This window comes from Python bivittatus, unplaced genomic scaffold (assembly GCF_059951505.1).
Source record: "Python bivittatus isolate LINGU-HERP-01145 unplaced genomic scaffold, Pbiv_v1 ctg000220_np1212, whole genome shotgun sequence".
Taxonomy (NCBI): Eukaryota; Metazoa; Chordata; class Lepidosauria; order Squamata; family Pythonidae; genus Python; species Python bivittatus.
The window spans coordinates 19,406,990-19,423,617 of record NW_028277048.1 but is presented as its reverse complement, the minus strand read 5'-3'; the positions used below and the strand labels follow the sequence as shown (position 1 = coordinate 19,423,617).

The 16,628-nt window shown below is 39.5% G+C and overlaps 1 protein-coding gene across 5 annotated transcripts in view; it reads left to right on the top strand.

Annotated features, from left to right (window-relative positions):
* Nucleotides 1–14,241, top strand: part of SP1 (Sp1 transcription factor) — a 31,025-nt gene extending 16,784 nt beyond the window's left edge. For all 5 annotated transcript variants that reach the window (XM_088138041.1, XM_025163758.2, XM_025163759.2 and 2 more), the window contains exons 4-6: nucleotides 4,932–5,100; nucleotides 6,073–6,272; nucleotides 7,638–14,241. In XM_088138041.1, coding sequence (XP_087994167.1) covers nucleotides 4,932–5,100; nucleotides 6,073–6,272; nucleotides 7,638–7,957 — 689 coding nt within the window. In that variant the 3' untranslated portion in view covers nucleotides 7,958–14,241. The remainder of the gene's footprint in view (nucleotides 1–4,931; nucleotides 5,101–6,072; nucleotides 6,273–7,637) is intronic.
* The last annotated feature ends 2,387 nt before the right edge of the window (nucleotides 14,242–16,628 follow it).

Here is a 16,628-nt window from a genome sequence, read left to right as displayed (position 1 = left end):
TACTACTTTTATGAAGAAAAACTAACATTCATTTATTTATTATTAGAATTATTCATGTATTTGTTTGCCATCTCTAAGCTGCTCAGAGTACAGTACAAATATTAAGGTATCTAAAGAAATATCCCCAAGCCTGGAGGGATCAACCTAAATACAAATATAAACATTTCCTCTGCAAGAGGGGGCAATTTCAACACATAATAACTGAAAGACTTGCTAAAAAAGGCAGGTCTTTCTTTCCAACAGGCCAAGAAAGTTGGCACCAGTGTGATCTCCAAGGTAATGCTATTCCAGGGAAGAGGGGCAGTGACTGACAAGACCTGTTGCAGATAACATTCTGTAGGGATAGGGACCCAAAGGGAGCCTTTTCTTCACAGTGCTAGAGATTACCTGGGTCTTAAGCCATGTTGAGCTTTAATGTTCAGTCTTCAGTTGCACCTAATTCTGTGCCTGGTGATAGCAGGATAAAGGCAGAGGTGGAGTTGCAAGCATTATCCATGTTAGCCTAGGGTCTTAGCACCAGAGACTTATACAAGCTGGTCTGAATATCAAACTGAGGGTCTGAGTGCAAAGCAAAAGTGACATGAGTACAGAGGTAGAAATGTATAAGGGCCTGGAGGCTGTTCTTGTATAGCCCCAGGTGCTGGCATGGCAGTGTGCTGTTCACCATTGTTCTGCTGGCATATTCTTGGGCTAGGTGCCCTGCCAGAATCTGGCCCCTCATTATCTAAATCAGGTCCCACCTTCTCAAGCTCATTATCTCCCAGAGCTGCCTGAAGCGTCTGCCTTCTGGCTCTTCAGGTTGATGCTCTGCCTCTTTAGCCTCTCATTCAGAAGATTCAGAGGAGACAGTAATACTCCTGCAAGCAAACTAGCGCAGCTCTCAAAGTATCAGTTTTATGCAGGAAAATCAACCAGTGCCCCAAACTACCCAAATTGCTGCCTTCTGGATCACCTGAAGTTCTTGGGTGGTCTTCAAGGACAGCCAAAGGTAGAGTACATTGCTGTAGTCCAAACAAGAGGTGACCAAGGCATAGTGATAGTCATCAGGGCCTTTTAATCTAGGAAAGGCCATAACTGGTACACAAGATAGAGCTGTGCAGAGGCCCTCCTGGTCACTCCAGGTTATGAACCAGCTCCACACAGCAAGCCTTCTTAGGATTTAGCTTCTTGATTGATTGGCTGAAATCAACAGTAAACAAAAATCATGGTGTACTTTATAACCATACTTTAAGCATAAAAAACATTCAGAAGTGTAATTTACTGCACTTCCAGTCTGAAGTAATACAATCCAGTCTACTACCTTATTTCCATTTTATTCTACTATTTGTGGAAACAAGTGAAATTCATTTGGAGACTGATTTGGGGCCATATCAGAGCCTATCTCCATCCCATGTGAAGGTGATTAAAATTGTGCGATGTCACTATGTGAACTAGACTACTGCTTTTGGTTACATTTGGCTTCTACAGGAAATGGTTGGCTTGTTTACAACCAAGATAAGGCATTTCAGATGTGTGGGACTTCAGTAGTAACATTTGTCTTTCTTCTGTCCACAGTTGCACCTTTAGTTTGTGTTTATGCTTGATCTCTTTTCTCCCAATTAAAATTGAGAGGTCAGAGAAGTGAAACTTTAGTATCTATGAACATGAACAGCTGCCAGGATTTTGTTCCTATTATTTGGTTCAAAAAGTGTTGGTACTTGACACATGAAACAAGAAACTTATCATTTCTACAAATCTGGCACAACAAGATCAGAATCTATTGTTCTACTTACAAGTTTTGCTTAGAACTGAAGCTTTCTGTGGAGAGCTGAACCATTAGAATAAAAAGTTGTAATTTTATATAGTTCACAATTCATGCATATGAATTTTGGAATTTTACAGTTCTAGTGCTTGTTTAGCCATTCAGCATAGTCTATATCAGGATTTCCTTATTTATAATTGTTTGGTGCAAAGTTCATATTTGTTAAGAGTTTATTACTCCACTGTAATGAAGCAAAAGTTACTCCTTTACAACAGGGTATGCTGTTGATTTGTCTAAATCCTCCTTTATGAAGAGCTGGGGGGGCAGGTACTCTATGCTGGCTCTCCCCTTGAGGCAAACTGTTGACTTTAAAGCTTTTAAAGACTTTATTTCCAATTGATTGGAAATATTCTGGAGGACTTCCACAGTTAATCTGAACACAGTTTCTGGTGTTCTCAGAAGAAAACGGAGAAAAATATTTAAAACTACAGAGTTGTGAAGAATTATTTTCTTTGGATTGCCCCTGTTTGTCCCATTCACTTTTATGGGGAAAAGGATTTATTTCTGTCTCTGGTTATATCAAGCCACTTGGCATGTAGATTACCAGGAAGGTGTGCCCAATCACGTTTTTGTACTTCTAATATTGCCAGAGCCACAGGGGTAGCAGCAAGTCCGCCACTATAAGTAATTTTATTAATTAAACCTCAAGGATGCCAGAGGAAGGATATTGTGATTTGGAGCTTGCCTGTCAGTTAAATGCTGGTATAGTATAGCAACAGAAAGCATCAGTTCGAAGTAAAGAAATCCTCAGTTTAAATCTCACCTTGGCCATCTCTTTTGTGATGAGTATAATCATACATTAGCCTTTCCTATGTGGTGTTGCTCTAAGCTTCTTGAGATAAATTATGTGAGATATTGTCAACCGTATAAAAGGCTTTATAAGAATGCTTACTTGGGATCAAGGCTTGTAATGAATACAGCCTTTAGTTCCTTGTCGCCAACATCATCTGAATCGCTCACCTGTTGGCGAATACTCTGTGTCTGGCCTGGACCTGCACGGCATGTGGGCTGCAAGCTTAATGACAGCATTGGCTTTAAGGGGCTATGTCTTCTTTTAAATAGAAACCACGTTGCATGAGCCAAGGAGCACTCTTGAAGACAGTTCATATGCCTTGGTCCAATTGAAATGTATTGTACTGGCATATGCTAATTTCCTCAAAAAACAGATTGCTTGGCCTGCTGGGTTTTGCATCTGTTACAATATGTGTCAGGTTTTTCCCCATGCCAGAAAATAATCAAGCAATGAAACTTGCAGGGAAATCAACTAATTGGGAAGTGTAGCTGGGAGTTATAGAAGAAGCAATTAGATGACAGCCTGAGCATGGACCAATAAAATGGAAAGAAAAATTGATAGGCTTCAGAGCTTACCATTCCTCCTGGGCTCCCCTCCCTTTAAGAAATGTTTTATATCTTGCATTTGAAAACTCATCAGCACTGAGCTATAATTCCTATGGTTTTTGTAATTGGATATTAGCTTTCAAGAAGGAAGACAAGAGAATGTGGTGTAGAAGTTAACAGATGATTTTTCAAGTTTATATATCCTTTTTGTAATCACGGTAATTAGCCAGCTAGCAGGCTCCAAAAAACCTCTGGATCCCTTTCTTAGGAGACATACTGCTGCATTTATTGCCTTTCCTCACTTTATCATTGTGCTAGTTCACATCTGCTTTGCAGATTAGCTCCCTTGGTTGTAACTGCAATCATTTCCAGCTGAGCAGATACTTTAAAAAATGTTTTTTGTTAAGCCCAGCATTTTGCAAGTTCCAGAACAAACTTCAACAATACAGCGTATAAATATATATGGAAAAAGTTTCAGGAACTCACAACATTCAAACATCAAGTATACTGCAGTTGCGTAAATGTTGAAATACATTTCAGATTATGAATAAGAATGGAAGAGGGCTGCATTGCAATAAAGATACCAACTTCTGTCAGCTGGAGGGCCATAGCAGCCTTTGCATGGCACCACAGGGGCCACGCTTCAAAAGTAGAAAGGAGTCAGGGACCATTTGGTGGAAGGATTCAGGGATTTTAAGACCTAAGTATATTTATTTTATATTTCAAATTTAGTCACCGCCCATCTCACTCAGTGAGGGACTCTGGGCAGCTTACAGTAAAAATAAAAATAAATACTGGTTAAAATACTGATTAAAATACAATAAATCAATGTTCAACTAATAAATAACATCTTCCAAGGTAATTGATGGTAAGTGACTGTATCTAAGGATTAAGACACTCATTTTGCCCTTAAACCCTCCAAAATACTAAAAACAGCCCAAATGTTTCCCACTTCCTCTGGAAGCCAAAGAAGAGATGATACCCCTTGGTTATACCCCAGCAAGTCTGTACAAGTATTAGGATTGTGTAATTCCCCTGTCATATCTAGTTCTGAGAAGTTTTGGAAATATTCATTTTAGTTGGTAGTCATTCAGGTCTGAGGAAGTGTGGTTAATTTAAATGTTGGTTAGTGTGTGAACCAGCCAGTTTCAAAGCATGATTTAAGAAGGTACGCATTTCAACAGACTGTTAAGATTCATACCCCCCTCCCCCAAATTTTAAGTTTAAATGTTCTACTGAGTCATGGTTGCTCAAAAATTTGAAGCGCAAAGGCAAGAATGAAGCACGCAAGCCTGAGGCATGCACAGGGCTATCATGGCATCAGGATGCAACCAGTACTGTATGTCAAAATGCTAAGAAACCTAATTTCACACATGACAGACTCTGAGAATAATTCAGTTTAAACTAATGTAATTTTGTTTAAAACAATTAAATACAAGCATTTATCCCAAAGTATGTCTCTGATCTTTTCTTTTGTCCTGCTTATAAATGTGTCATCCATAAAATTTTATGACATTCTTTAAAAAAAAAAGTTAACATGTAAAATTAACTAGGAACAAAAACAGAAGCGAAGGGAAAGAAAAATTGGGAATAACTATATTCAATATTTAGAACAATTTCTGTACAAATGGTAATACAGTTGATATATGTGTTCCTGTATTTGAATATATTCATCCTTTGTTTTGATAATTCAGGTAGTGTATGTAATGGCCTAAATGCTTAAATATCACTGATTCAATGACAGATGAACTTTTGTCTTTTGAGATGGTAAAAATCCCAATTTCTTCTACAGGTGATCATAATACCCACCTCAGCCTCCATGGTACTGCTGGTGATGGGCTGGGTGATGATGGAACAACTCTGGAAGAAGGGGAAGCTAGTCCAGATGCCCAGCCACAACAAGTCCGAAGAATGCGCAGAGAAGCCTGCACTTGTCCTTATTGCAAAGACAACGATGGGAGGTAAGCTTGTGCGAGGAAAGCCTGCTGTAAATTTGGAGTGAACTGTGGTGCAAAGTCACTAAATGAGGGATTGGCATAGACTCCTGGTGTAGTGTCTTAGAACCAGAATGTTCAGTTTGGGAAACATGTTCGGTTGAGGACATCAATCTTAAGTCAAAAGCCCTTCAGCTCTCGTGTATACTGCCCTGCAAAGAAAAAAGATTCCTGAAAGATTCCCGAAAAATGTAGTTTGAGAAAGCGACACTATTGATTTGTTTATTTACAATGTTTATAACACATAAACTCCACAGACTCAGAGTGGTTTACAACACATAAGATCCATAAAGACACAACATTGAATAGCTCCCCTTCTGTACAGTTTGTGGGGAAGGATCACATCCAGAAGCTTGTAACAGTTGGTTCACCATTTGCTTTGCTCCATGCTAAGTAGCTTCCAAGCATGTGCACACTCACACCACTCTCTTCTTCTTAGGGTTGGTAACAGCAGCATTATATTTCTGAAAACAGTTGCACCTTGCTTTTTCTGAAGTATCTGTGCTTTTCTAGAAGGTGCAAACAGCTGCTGTTGGGATATGTAAAGCATGGATGTTTTCAAAATACGGAAGAACAAGCAGTGCAGACATCATAATGTATGATTTAAAGATTGTCCAGTGTGTTTTGACAAAGCGCCTTCCTTGTGCAAAAATCTTATTCTTGCATTCTAGATCAGGATCTAAATGCAACTCTTGGAATGATTTCTGATTTGTAGTCACTTAATCACAAGGTAATCTCCACCCGGCTGCTCCCATTATATTGCTGGAGTGTTTGTGATTAGGAGTGGATTTTTGTGGAGGGCTGTGACGTCAGTTCTAGTGCTCATGGCAGCCACCCAAGAAGATGGTGGATAATTCTGTGTGACAGTAGCTCTCCCTCCTTGCCATGGGGCAAAACAAAGGGTAAACAAACCAGTTTGTCTGATGTCACCCTTTTTAGAGGCTCGGGGGACCCTGGCAAAAAGAAGCAGCACATCTGCCACATCCCAGGCTGTGGGAAAGTGTATGGGAAGACATCTCATCTGCGAGCTCATCTTCGATGGCATACTGGCGAACGGCCATTTGTTTGCTCGTGGATGTTTTGTGGCAAGCGTTTCACACGCAGTGATGAGCTACAACGACACAAGCGGACACACACTGGTAAGTACAAGGAGTTCCTGGGCCTGAGCAAGCACTGTATGTAGCTTGAGGTGAAGGAGGAGTTTCAAACAGGTTTTCTGTTGGGATCTTCTTTCTTAACCCAAGTATATGCGTAGAGCTACAACTTAGTTATTCAGAATAAGTTTGAAGATGTAAGTAAAGCATGTGACACATTCCTTCCTGGTTTCATGTCTCCCTAGCACTTTGTGAACTTTTTGTATCGTGTATGATGATGTCAAGGCTTGTCTATAGGAGGCAGTTACAGCTACTATAAGCAGGTTTGCTGCTTTAAAAAAACTACAGCAGTACTTTTGGAATAAATGCCTCCTTGCCTCAGAAGTTTTAAGGATGAAATACATTGCTATAAGTATGCAGTAGGATGTGGAGACAGAAAGTGCTTTGGAAATAATACATTTGTGGAATGTATTTGTTTTACTCAGAACAACTCACAATAATTGTAAACCAATGTAAAACAGCAAATTTAAAAGTGTTATCTAGAAACAAAACAAAATAACCCAGCTGGCAAACGTGTCTGGGTGATAAAAAAACAGAAATAAATATTATTTTATTTAATTTGCTTTCTGCTTTAAAGGCTTGTAAATGAGTCTTGAATTGAAAAATGAGAATCAGGGCATAAAACAATAGCCAGTATCATGTGGGAACATTCAATAGAGTAAAAATTCACCAGCAATCATTAGTGATAAAACTGGACTTTTGTCAAACTGAAAGTTAAGAACTAATCAGCTAAGAAAACTATGCAAGGACATGGCATTTAAAATGTCTCTTTTTTAGAGACTATTTTGTAAAAACCTTTTTAGGTGTCTAATATTGGTTGAAGATAACAAAGCTGGAATACTTCCATCGAATGGGGGAAAGCAAGTGATTATAAGCCATATGACTGGTATATTTGGGTGGCCTAAGACTGATGTCTCTGAGGAAATCTACTCTCCAAAAGAGAAGCCACAGCAAAATAGGCTCCCATATAGAGTATTAATTATCTCATTTTGGATGTAGAACACCCTGAAGATCTTAAGAAATGGTTTATGTGGATAAAGGCTTCTCTTGATACAGAGAAGGTTTTAAAAATAATGAGGTTTGAACTGGTCTGAGAAGGAAATAGGTAACTGCTTCCTTTGAGCTAGAATAGGTGTGGGTGAGTTTGCCCTTTGTAAGTATCTTCTGCTAAGTGGGGCCCTGCATATGCCCATTTCAGTAATCTAAACTGGAGCCTACCAGAGTAAGAATTCTGAATGGCTTGATATACTGCTTGCTGATTTTCTAAAAATGGGACAGTTCCTGATGGGAAGATGTTGGATCATAAGAATGAAATGAATGGACAGCTTCATGATCATTTTCTTTCTTCAGGAGAGAAAAAATTTGCCTGTCCAGAGTGCCCCAAGCGCTTCATGAGAAGCGATCATCTTTCTAAACACATCAAGACCCACCAAAACAAGAAGGCAGGTGCACCTAACAGTGTGGCTATGGACGTCTCTGCAGTCTCCATTGATGCAAATGCTTCTACAGAGAGCACTGGTGGGGCAACACCTTCAGCCCTCATTGCAACCAACATGGTGGCCATGGAAGCAATCTGCCCAGAAGGCATTGCACGCCTTGCAAGCAGCGGTATCAATGTCATGCAAGTGGCTGATCTCCAATCAATCAACATCAGTGGCAACGGATTCTGAGGATCTGTCTGATATTGTACAAACATAGGATTCTCAAGGTAGCAGTAGGTCCAAGAGATGCCTTTCATTACAGAAGTGATGGAAGATGGGGACTCAGCTGCCACATCTAGCTTTCAGATCCCATTTCTGTCTCCCAGGAATATTGTGTGCAGAATAAGGTCTGCTTGCTGTACAGGTCAGCCTTGCAATGCCTAGAGTGAATACTTGGGAAGTGGGCATGGCCCAGAACAGGTTGATTCATTTTGTTTTGCTTTCTCCTCCCTCCCCCGTAAGGTCTCTTCACCTTTATTAGGTACCCCAATGCCATCATGCCTTGGTTCTAAATGTATATGATCATTGAAATACTTTTTAGCAGAAAAAAAAACTATATTATTATTGTTATTATTATTATTGTTGTAATTATATAAAATTATAAAATATGTTCTTTTGGATGAAAGAGATTAAAAAGTGCTGCGACCAAAGTCTTTGGTTGTAGTTCAGATGCCTTAACTTGGAACTTATTGAGCTGTTAAACGGCGCTCAGGCTTACTTTCAGATGCTATATTGCATTTTAATTGTAACTATAAAAATATAAATTTAGTTTTTCATATGCTTAACTTTTAGGTTTGTTTTTTTCCCCAATGCTCTCCTCCCTTATTTGATTAAGCTCTCACTCCCCCCCCTTTTTTTCCCCCTAAAAAAGCTGCTTCCTGATAATTTCTACTTTTCTCCATTTGGAGAAAGGAGTGTCTATTTAAGTCCCTGTCACCCTTTTTTTTTTACCCGTAGTGGTAGGGTCCATGACCCACAGTGTGTTCTGGACTTGCAGGGAAAAGCGAGCCTAGGAAAGATGAGAACATGAGACAGTTTATGTTCCTTGCCTTCCAAATGCATGAATTCAACTTTGGCACATGGGGAGTTCTTTTCAGTTCCTAGTGTAAAGCAGTGAGAATCCCCTCTGTTTAAGGTATCTGTGCATGCATAAGGCCCAGGAAATCTGCTCTAAGAATAACAGGAATCTTAAGTGGGTGGTGGAGAGGTCTTTATATGTGTCATGACTCAACTCAAGCCAACACATGTTGGAACTATAGCATTAGACTCTGTTGTGCTTTGTTTAAGATCTTGACAAATGCTATGGCCATATAATAAGGGAAAAAGGTAAGTTTGGGTTCTTTTTGCTTGAGATACTGCATTGCTGTGAAACACTGAGGGACATGCCCAGTTCTTTCCAAATTGACAAATAACCCAATATTTGGTTTGGCTGCTGGGCACTCCATTGAGAATAAATTATTAATTGGCTTTTGTATCTCCTATTTGTAACTTCTTTTTAGCAGCTTCGTGCTTCTTAGACACCCTGCTCCCTTTACGAGGTTTCATACGCCCTTATGAGAACAATTATTACAATATGAGGAAATTGCAACAAAGGGAACTAAAGTGGTAGTTCAAATACCAAAGAAATAAATCAAGGCCAGTGCTTAGGAGAGAAAAAGTGATGGTTAGTTGCAGAATCTCTGTTAAGGAATGGGGCCTTATGACCCCCCCCCCCCCCCCAATAAGCCTTCAGAGAGTTTAGGTAGTTTTCCTAAGAGCTCAGTGTGTTCAGTGTGAACCACTTTGTTCACACATTGTTCAGCACCATACCAGAACATTCAGCTGGTCATATCCTATGTCTTTTTCCTGCTGCTAATTAAAACAAGGCTAATGAACTAGCATGGCAAATTGTTTTCACTAAGTATTGAGGGAAATCTTTAATTGCTACATAGCCTTCATGAAGTTCCTGCCTTTTTCAATTCTTCAGTATTTGCCACATGCAGGGTAAATTTCTGTGCCCCAGAATGTTCACAAAAGGGTCCATAAATTGTTGCTGGGGTATTATAGCTAGCCATTATATTTTGTTTCCGCTGCTTTGCTCTGAAGTCCTGTCGTCACGTCACTCCTCAGTAGTATAAGAACCAGTTCATTGCTTTTCTCTGCCTTCAGTAAAATTTTGTGTTGGTGGCATCTGGATACCCCTCTTCCTGTGTCGTGTTCTATTTTCCTTTTATTGTGTTGACCCTCCTCCTCTCTGCCTCCATCCGGGGCAGTACCAGGGTCATTTATGTGATTTATATCTAATCTGTTGCAGTGGTTTAGCAAAGCTGGATTACAGCAGCATTTTCGTCAGGGGCAGGGAGGAAAGGTTGTCATTTTCCTTCCTCAGGACAACATTCGAATTAAGCTCAATAGTCCCCACAATGGTCCGGGTGCTTGCAACTGCAGACCCTTGGGGCTCACTTGCCTGGAGTTGGATAGTGCTTTCATAATCATTTCAAGAAATACTCTTTCACAAGTGCTATTGGTTTTGCTGGGAGAGGATGGAAACAAGACCAAAAGCATAAGCATGTTAAAGCATATCAAAAACAAAGCCATGGTTTAAATTGTTGACTTCTGTAGTGCTGGTGAATTATCTGTACTAGTGAATTGATTTTGTTCCATTTGTTTTGGTTGAGGTGAAAAATCACTCCCTGCTTAGCCCTTTCCCTTTTCCTCTATTATCTGGACTCAAGACGGTGATTCTGTCAGGCAGGAATTGGATTGGAAAGGGCAGACCCATTACCAGTAATGAAAGAGGCAGATAGCAAATATAAAGGAATATGCCAACAGGAGGACTGAGTAAGTATATATCTCAAGATTTTTTATTAAGGAGGAGTTTCTTGGCCATAGTAGTAGAGACTTGTGGCCTTCCAGATGTTGCTGCTAGACCAGAGGTAACAGCAGATTGTATTTCTAATGCAGGGCAAGCTTATTGGCACAAAATAGACCAAATTCTGGCTGGTCAAAAGAGGCTTGGGAAGTGTAGTCTCTGACTCAACGTTGCTTCAAAAGCAGAAGAATGTTTTAGGGTCTTGGAGTTGGATGTTCCAGAGACTCGAGGATTTTAGTAGTCTGATTCGAGCTGGTTTTTACCATGATAGATTTCAAGTAACAATATTACTGAAATAATTGAATATAGGCATTATTTGCCATAGTGAAGGGAGCTTGATGTTCTAGATAAATTTTGTACTGTATAGTATGCAGCAATAACGAAACTGCCCTATACCTCAGGTTGCTGGCTTATTCCTGCTAATTTAAACCCATTGCTTCAAGTTTGTCTTAGTAGGAGCTATTTCTTGGGAGGGGGCAGTCTGATACCCGTGATACCACTAGATGTCATCTGATTCTCAAATTTGGGAAAGGAGAAAAATGTTTTTAAGAAAAAAAAATGCTCCAAATCTCGTGACATTTCTGATTCCTATTTACACATACACACACCACACACACTCTTACGTGCACCGTGTGTGTGTGGGCGGGTCATGATGTTGCGTGGAATTGCTGGGTGGTGCCCACTCCCTGAAAGAGCGGCTGACTTTTGCTCTAAGCTTCCCTAGAATGCCTGACAGTGTTCGTTAGCGATCAGCACCCACTTTCAAGCATCTGTTTTCCTAGCAGATCTAGTGTTAACGGGATGCTGCTATGATCTATCCTGATCATTTTTCTGCAGACCACTGGCACTTTCTCACTGCTACACTTGCCTGCACAAAAGCTTGTCTATTCACATTTAAGTATTTTCTATAACTGAGGAAACCACATCGTTTTTAAAAACACATTGGACATTTTTGTTATTTTGAACATGACTTTCTCACCCAGGTCAGTGTGACTTGGGGAAGGAATCCATCTGTAATCCGTGACTAGAACTTTTTTTCCAAGTCTGGTATCTCAGGTTGCCCGTCACAAAGGATTTATGAGTCTCTCTTATTGACTCGTCATGTTTGTTTTCTAAAGAGAATGTTGTTTAGTTTACAGCTCTTGCTAGAGGCTGTAAAGCCAGAAGTACGGGTTTCCAGTCAGTAGATCTGTGAAGTATGAACACTGAGGAAGGGAAGCAGCTATTATAAATCTCTCTACTTTTGAGGGTGGGGTGGGAATGTATTATGGAGAGAGGGTGAGCATTTTTATTTGTAACAATCTAAAAATGGGCTGAGGGCATAGAAGCATTCTGTTTGGGGAATATTGGGGATTCTAGGTCCCTTGGTAGATTTCAGTATTTATTTCTCCTCAGTAGTGTAAACAGTGCCTCATTGCAGTACCCAGTGACAATTGCTATTGTGCCTTTTGGTCATACACTTTTTCTGTGTTTGTTTCTGCTGGAATCGAAGGTATTTTCTGCAGTGTCCAAAGTAAATTTATGCATGGTATAATGCCAAATACTTAGCAGAGTATTAAGGAAAGCTGTCTCTACAAAGATGTTATTGCATTAATCTTGCATAGTAGCAATGACTTCCTTAAGTATGTCCTTCTTCCTCCCTACCCTGACCTAAAAATGCTCCTTTGGTTCTCAACCAAGGAGGAATATTCAACTCAGGTCATATTTTTCTTTCATGTATAAATAATATTGTCTGAAATAGGCTCTTATATGTACTGTCACTGAACATAATAGCAGTTAGAGAAACATTTACCGAAAGACACCCAGTAAGTGCCTTTCGTGGAACTCCTAGAACGAGTCAGTCAAAAATCATAACTTTTCTGTGGAAATTATCATTAACTTGAGACAACCTCTGTTGCCTCTTTGGCAAGCACGCCTGTGACACCCTTCAGTAGCACTGTGTTGAAGCTCTAATCTTGCATTCCATTTAAAACTCCTGTTTGGAATTTTTAGGTGCTGGGACATGAACTGCCATCTGTATCTGTGGCATCACTTACATTTTCCTTCTGTTGCAAAAGAGATTTGCTTGCATCATTTTGTTTTAGCTCAGTAAACAGACAAGAACCCAGATCTTTAAAGTCTTAATGTAAATAGAACCATGACTACTTATCGTGTCTGCTTACATGCATAAGGGGTGCATACTCCTGCCACTTTGAATAGTGCCCTTGCAGAAAGTCAATCTCTCCCTGTGGGTAGCCATGTAGGAATGTTTTTGGTGTAGAAGGATCTGACTTAACTTCTGTTTCTCTTTGGAGTCTCTGGGGTTTTAGATTTTAAAGAAGGAGTTGTCCACATTTCTAAGCAGTGGCATCCCGATTTGATGCACCCTCCCTTGCATTTTCAGTTTTGTTTCATAACATGGTCTGCAGTGACTCTTCTTGTGGTCTGTACAGAATTACAGTATGGTCCTTGGTTATTTGCGGGTTGAGAATGTCCTGTTGTTTCCAGAAGATGGCCTCTGCTCACAAAGACGCTGTTCAGTTTTACACACAAAAACTGAAATAACATTCTTCACTGTGTGTATGCTCAGAACAAAGCTCAGTTATTTGTATGATCAGCACTATTGGCAGACTTGAGTTGTGCTTAAAAAAAAAGAACATCCCTTTCCGCAGGCTGTTTCTTTAGGGTGAGATTAGTTGTCTTATTGAATACTTTCCCATCACAGATGGAAGAGCTTCATGAATTTTGAAAATGACTGTCCGGCGAGAGAGGGCAGGATAGCCATTAACTGAACACATGCTGCACGTGTGCATGTGCTCCAAGGACATTATTAACTGAAGATCATTTAAACATGCAGTTGCAAGCTGGGTCTTGGAAAAGCTTTACTGAGCCTGCTGTTTATATAAACTGGCCTTAATATAAAATGTGTACATAAAAAGAAAGCCCCTCTTCCAGATGGTAAAACCTGTATAATTTTTATATTATCTTAAAATTACTTGCAATGCTGTTTTTGGAATAAAATGTGCCTTTCCTTTTATAAACAAGGATTGTATATAGTTAAGCCAATGCTATCAGCCTTAAAAGATCCCTGTAGCATTTTGTGCCTTGATCCAGACTTTTCTATATTTAATCTTGTCACAGTCCAGTTTAAATGGACCGCAAGGGTCCAATAATTAATTTAATTTTCCCCATCCACTGGCAAAAGGATGAGCGCTTGCTTTTCACATGCTTTGTGGTGGTGGTTGTGGGGCAGGAGGGAATTGCAGCTCAGTTTCCATTCAATAATTCATGTACTCTGATAATCTTTAACAACGATTTTACATTATCTCCAACAGCTTGTAATTCTCTTCCATAGTAACATGGTTGCCTCTATATTCGTTCCCGGGAAGTGGGAAGGTGGGAAGTGATCTGAGGTGGATTTCCCCCGGTGCTTATAGCGCAGCTCTGCAGTCACTTAAGCCAACCTGTAACACTGGCAATAAAATAATTTTTGTCTATTCTATGTAAAAGACTGTTCGTTTTATCTTGTAATAATGTATATGCTTTTTTAAAAAAAAATCCAATTACCAATGTAATGATGTCTGAAACACTTTTAAAAAGTGCTATTTTTGTACAAAGATTAAAATAGTTTGCCTCCTTTGTATACTGATTACATTTTTTTAATGAAAGGAATAAACAAGTATCTACAGAGTTTGTATTTAATCTGGCTGGCTATATGGATTGTGTATGTTTTTTGCTTCTGTCTTCCCCAAGTGTTTTGCCATAGCTCACTGAAAAATGATGGTTTCATATTGTTCTGGTCACTTTACATTGCTGACCTCATATTTTAGTGAATGTGGACACTGACAGCCAAGTATTAAACATCTAATAGTGTTCCTTAAACATTCAGACAAGGCACTGACCTGCAGCATCCTCTATCTTAATTTTCTAAGGGTGCTTATAGGATCCACATGAGGCTCAGAGGAATTATTGGAAATAATGGTGATGCTGAAGTAACATTATTCTGATGAATACAGTTACAAAAGCTAAAATCTTTCACCGATAAGAAAGATATATAGTGGAAGAAATACATTTACATGACAAAAGGAGGTAGGACGATAGGATAAAAGGGAACCATATGAGTATAAATGATTTGTTTGAGGTAAGATTATGGATTTTTTTTTTTTAAACTAAACCACTGAGTATGCTTTAGAAGTCTCTTGCGTTTTCCGGTGTTTTGTGATTTCTAAATTCACATATATAAAAATGAACCCTGTGTTCAAAATAGCCTCCAATAATTAGGAGATGGTAATTCGTTAATCCTAGGAAGTTTCGTTGAGATGCAATATCTGTGATACAGATTTAAAGTTGCTTCTCTAATTGGAACAGGTGCATTTACATTTATGGTGAAGAGCAATACAAATCTGTTGCCCTTGTTCATTGGTGATGGATATAAGTCTATCGGGGAAGAAACACCAAGGAATAATATCCCAAATTGCCCAGACCCATGGGCAGATCTGTGTGGGCTTTGAGCAGGATGTCTTTTTCACAAGGCAGGGACAGCCACAGAAAAGTCCTGTCTCCAAAGTCCCACAAAATGACAGCTTTAACATTTAGGAGAAAATCTAGTGAAGGATTTTGAATAGTAAATCCTCAGTTTAATGGACTAAACTGGAGGGTGGAGGGGATATTCATTGAAGTTGAATGTTCATTAAAAGGTGAATGATATATTTAAAGCCCCAAGCCCTTCCTACCCATTTAGAGCAATATTATTCTTATATTTGCCCCATTATCCCCACCTGAGTTATAAAGAATATGTTTTCTGGTCTTGTATGCTGGCTGGGGAATTCTGGGAGTTGAAGTCCACACATATTAAAGTTGATAAGGTTGAGAAACACTATTTTAGAACACTGAAGGTCTCTGCTACATGCTCCCACTGAGGCAATAAGAATTAAATTGTTAAAGGGAGAGCCAGCAGCTTTATAAAACAAATACTGGTTTGCTCCAAATTGCTGCTATTGACTCTCCATTGTTCTGCTACACAGAATCTAAGGATTTTTTTTTTTTTGGCAGTCTTTATGAACATTTTCCCTTTACAGACATCCGTCCTTCAAAGTAACTGAACTGAAAATAAGATTTGGTGGATTTTGTTAGGGGGTATAAGATACATATTTCTTCACTTGGATGCTTCAAGGCTTAAACCCAGCATTCTAATTTATAAAGTTGTCTTTAATACACAAAACCTTACTTTGTTCCAAAACTTGGGAGAAATGGGGTGGCAGTATTGTACTTGAAAGCTCTGTGGAAATTATTTGCCTGAAATTCTGTTGGCTCCTCAGGAGATGTCCATGGGTAAAGACTTGCATATGCCAGAGGGTCATGAAATAATTCATTTCAGGCTTCACTATGCCACATTTATTGTCATTCTCAGCCTAACTATAAACTCTCTGTCTTTCTGTCTTTCCCTTTGAGTCAGTTTTTGACTCCTGGTGACTGTCTGGATTAGTCCCTGCAGTTTTCTTGGCAAGATTTCAGAAGTTGTTTGCGGGACTAAAATTCACGGTCTCCTGGTTTCTAGGTTGGTGCCTTAACCACTATACCAGACTGGCTCTATAACTCTCTTTGGGTGCAGATTTTCTTCTAAGTGTAGTAGCAAAGTGTAGGGATTTTGATTCTTGGAAGCCTTCACTCTCCTTTTCTGCTCTTTTTGGGGTTATACTTTCAAATCTCTATTGAAATAAATTCATCTTTTTTTTAAGCTATTCCTTTTCCTGTGTTCCTGATGTTATTATTACCCATTGCTCGTTGGGTCTATAGCAGATTGATTTGAATTAGAATTGAAATTCAGATGAAGTAGACTTAATTTCTTCTTGTGGTGTTGAATATGTTCACATTGGGGTATTAAGTACCCACATATTTCAGTAGCTTGATTGGTAGTGAATGGTAGCATGGAGCAAACAGGAGATCAGAATGGCCCCGACTCTGCTGGCCTTTCTCAAGGCCTTGAAGACCTGGTTCTCTGCCTAGCCCTGGGGCCCCGAGCATGTGCAG